Genomic DNA, 4147 nt, shown 5'->3' with positions numbered 1-4147 from the left:
GGAGAGAAGCCGTGGTGGCGCCTGGTGGCTGAAGGCCGCAGCAGAACATAAACCCTGCGCTCGGGACCAGACAGCCGGGGAGGAAGCATTGGAGAAGCATCGGATTCTGATCCGAGCACAGGAGAGAGGTTTCATGAGATGCATTGTATGTAGCAGTGACAGTCACTGCTGTCATCTACGTCAGTGCAAAGTAAACAACCACACAGCTGAAGAACACGATAATTAGTGGAAAGAATGCCGCGTTATGTGTGTGCGTAAAAGCGCACCTTAACCAGATGCGTAATACGCATGGCACCCGCAGAATCTCTCTTCCTCTTTGTGTAAAGCCTCGTTGCTGCTTTTATCAACAATGTGTTAATGTGCATATTATGTCTTTTAGTGGGGCTCTCTCTCTCTCTCTCTCTCTCTCTCTCTCTCTCTCTCTCTCTCTTGCCACTTGTTGGACAGGTTTTGACAGAGGGGCGGGTTTCCTCTTCTCCGAGGTTAAGTAGCTGGCCGCAGCAGAGCAGAAGCAGCATTCCACAGCAGTCCTGCTCTGACTCCCTCACCATCTCTCTGCCTCTGACTCGCAGGGAAACTCGTACTTTTATACCAAGGCTAAATTTAGGGGGACTGGCCGGTGCGCAGCGTCCCCATCCTGGACGCGCTTCCTTCCCCCAGCCTCGCATTGGTGTGCTGCGCGCAGAGAACAATATTTATAAGGAAAGCAGCTCCTTCCAGGCGCACAGCTCCACATGAGTCAGGAGCAGCAGTTCATCAGACGACAGAAGAAGCGACGCAATCCGAAGCTTTTTCTGGAAACTCAGCGGACGCTGGTGATTTCATTTAAACAGAGAAAGTCTTTTCTCTACATTTAAGGTGACTTTTTCTTTTTAACAAGGCATGGATATGGCCTTAAGTGGGACCATTTTACCATCAATCTCTACATTCGCCAGCCAAAAGGAGAAAAGCTGGGAAGATGTAAGTTGCGCTCTTTCTATATTTACATTTCTTCTATACACAGACAGTGAGATTTGACTCACTCTCACTTTTTACTGCTACTTCGAAACTTATTCAGACTTTAACAAACATGTTTTATGCCTTTTTCGTGATACCCTGTGTGTTTTCGACCTTTTGTTTTGAGGTAAATGATTCAGTGAAAAGATCTTGATAGGTTCTGAAACTAATTCTGTCCTCTTATCCTCGCTCCAGAGGTGGAAAGCCAATATGAGCAGCGTTGACTTGGACAGCAGCTGCCTGGGCAGAAAAGACGAAGAGGACCTGGATAAGTTCTTGGATCTCGAGTTCATTCTCGCAAACACAGCTGGCTCTGATTCCTATCGGCTCCAGGAGACCGGGTCGTACCAGCAGCAGCAGCAGCAGCAGCAGCAGCAGCAGCACACCGGGATGCCCCAGACCAGCTACACCTCTGTCCCTGACATGAACTGCCCTCCTCCACCCTATAACAGCCTGATGGCGGAGCTCCTTCGCTCCGACGTGGATGCGAGCTTCCTTCCTGGGAACAGTCTCAGCGTGCAGGGCAGATTCCTGATCAGCTCAACGCCTTTCCAGACCACTCAGGATTTATTCCCCGACCACCTTAGCATTAAGGTGGAGCCCGCCTCCATGGACACATACGGACCTGTCATGGGTCTAGTGCCCCAGACCTGCGCCAAAATCAAGCACGAGGGCAACGTGTCCTGCATGATGTCTTACGAGCAGCAGCCGCGACTGGCCAACTCCCCGCAGGCCGCGGTGGGCAGCATGACGCCGCCGCTCAGCCCGGACGACCTGATGAGCTCCGAGTGCCACCAGCCTCAGGTGTGCGGCTCCACCTCGCTGACCTTCCCGCAGAGCTTCCACTCCCACCACCGCAGCGCGCCCGGGGGATTCCCTCACCAGAGCCACGGGATGCAGCTCCCATTCACAGGGGCGCACCACCACCACCAGTTCGCGGGTATGTTCGCAGAAGACGCAGCGATGAGTATGCAGCAGCAGCAGCAGCAGCAGCAGCCAGCGGCGGCCGGTCAGCGGCTCCTCCTCACCCCTCCGTCCTCCCCGCTGGAAATGATGGACACCAAGCCGAAGAGGGGGCGCCGCTCCTGGCCGAGGAAACGGACCGCGACGCATACCTGCACTTTTACCGGCTGTTCGAAAACCTACACCAAGAGCTCCCACCTGAAGGCGCATCTCAGGACGCACACAGGTAAAATGTGCACAAAGTGAATGTGGCGCGCCTTCCATTATTTCATACGTCCTGTTATCATGCACGCATCCAAACTACATGCTGATTCCCTGTCGTGTGTCTGTGTTTACAGGGGAGAAACCATACCACTGCAGCTGGGAGGGCTGCGGCTGGAAGTTCGCGCGTTCAGACGAGCTCACGCGTCACTTCCGGAAGCACACTGGGCACCGACCGTTCCAGTGTCACCTGTGTGAACGGGCCTTCTCCCGGAGCGACCACCTGGCCTTGCACATGAAGAGGCACATGTAACGACAGTCCTGTGGGACAAAGATGAGCAGGACTTAAAGGCTGCGACCTGACAAAAGGACTATCATAATCCTACGATGAGCTTTAGAACGAAGCTATGCAAATATATAGATACAAGTTCCTATAGGAGAATGAGCTGTAGTGGTACCATGGCAGGAGAAACAGCCATACAGTATAATGAAGCCACTAGCCTGTTGACCACACTGTAATGCCTACAGGTATATTTATAGGAATATTATGGTGATTTTTATTTGGGGCAAAAGGAGCTTCCAGACCAAATGCCTTCCAATTATATTTGTAAAAAAAAAACATCTATTTAAAAGTTCTTTTTGAGGGAGACAATACACACACACATACAAACACCACAAAACAATGAGTAGCAATTGCCAGATATGACAGTAACAGATCAATTCTGTTCAGACTTATTTTTTTGACTATGTAGCTGGTACTACGTTTTTATATGGATTGTTGTTTATATAGACAACAGACTAAAGGAACATTCCACTCAACATGTCAGGCACATGCATCTGAAGCAACTGGAAGCAGACATTCCTTTGAAGAACTCTGATTTTTTTCTGTATTTTCACCATTGATGCCTTCTATAACACATTATTAAACATCTTACGAGTGCCATATTCTTCACTGGCTAAAAGACAATCAAAGTTTTATTCTGTGTGTTATATTGTAAGTGTAAACTGCACAAGAAATAAGCTTTGAGACAATGTTTTGTTCTAAAACTGCCTTTCATTCTGTCCTCCTTGAAGGCTTGAATTGAATGTCGTGTCTGTGAGTCTGTCTGTTGTCCTCTAGCATTTGAAGTCAGGGTCTTACAGTCACAAGTGCATGCCATCTCAACACCAGCTGATTGACAAAGGGCTACACAGTCAATAGTCTTATTGGCAATAAGACTTGTTTGTTTGTATCTTGAAGAAATGTACTGAAATGTACCTTGTACATATAATTTTTTACATAATGTAAATAGTTTATTTTAATGTACATATTAAACTAAATGAACAACATGATGAATGAGTCCTGAGTGTGACTGAGAGCTGGGGGGAGGGTTGACAACTATATAAGATGTGCTTGACGTGAATACAAGCACAGACACAGGTTGATGGTTTGGGCCTGTGACCACTTGACACAGTGTCAACCCAGAGGTCTAGAGGTGAGGCGGGACAAGTAACCTCAACGAAATAAAAATTTTCGATCAAATCTTTGTTTTAAAAGAAAGAACCTGACAGTGGAAGATAAGACTGGTTGACCTGCTATAACAAGGGGGTTGTGAGTGCCCCCAAAATGTTACAATCAAAAAATCAGTGTCTTCTTTCAACATCTTGTCAGGTGACATTTATTCACAGGTTGTGTCCAGGTCAAGCAAAAGTGATTCTTCGGTTTAAATTGTTTAATCCTAATCATTCTTACTTGCATGTGGGATAAAAACAAAAGATCAAAACAAAGTCTGAAAACAAATACTGAAATGTCATGGAAAATGTGGGGGCAATGTGTATGAAGTGATGCACAAGACATATAGAATGGTTCTCTCATAGACACGCAGATCATTGTTTGGAGGTCGAGTGGCAGGTGAGCCCTTTTCAGAAGCTGGTTAGATCCAGGCCTGCAGCATCAGACTGATGCTTCCCAGCTGGGGCAGAGCGGCTGCCAGGGCGCTGTGGCAGC

General features: G+C 48.0%; 1 protein-coding gene across 1 annotated transcript; it reads left to right on the top strand.

Moving 5' to 3' along the window:
• Nucleotides 1–466: 466 nt before the first annotated feature.
• LOC117760770 (Krueppel-like factor 2) lies at nucleotides 467–3492 on the top strand. Its single transcript, XM_034584066.1, has 3 exons — nucleotides 467–960; nucleotides 1192–2185; nucleotides 2298–3492. Exons 1-3 carry the CDS (start codon nucleotides 883–885, stop codon nucleotides 2471–2473), a joined length of 1248 nt encoding a protein of 415 aa, XP_034439957.1. The 5' UTR covers nucleotides 467–882; the 3' UTR covers nucleotides 2474–3492.
• The last annotated feature ends 655 nt before the right edge of the window (nucleotides 3493–4147 follow it).

Source organism: Hippoglossus hippoglossus, chromosome 4, assembly GCF_009819705.1.
Source record: "Hippoglossus hippoglossus isolate fHipHip1 chromosome 4, fHipHip1.pri, whole genome shotgun sequence".
Lineage (NCBI taxonomy): Eukaryota > Metazoa > Chordata > Actinopteri > Pleuronectiformes > Pleuronectidae > Hippoglossus > Hippoglossus hippoglossus.
The sequence above is the reverse complement of the archived record's forward strand: the minus strand, read 5'-3'. Positions and strand labels throughout refer to the sequence as shown.

Excerpts from the sequence above, each read along its gene's own strand:
- LOC117760770 (XM_034584066.1), top strand. The coding sequence starts at position 883 with ATGGATATGGCCTTAAGTGGGACCATTTTACCATCAATCTCTACATTC. Across the intron at positions 961-1,191 it reads AGGAGAAAAGCTGGGAAGAT|AGGTGGAAAGCCAATATGAG; the intron begins GTAAGTTGCGCT and ends TCCTCGCTCCAG. Across the intron at positions 2,186-2,297 it reads GCATCTCAGGACGCACACAG|GGGAGAAACCATACCACTGC; the intron begins GTAAAATGTGCA and ends CTGTGTTTACAG.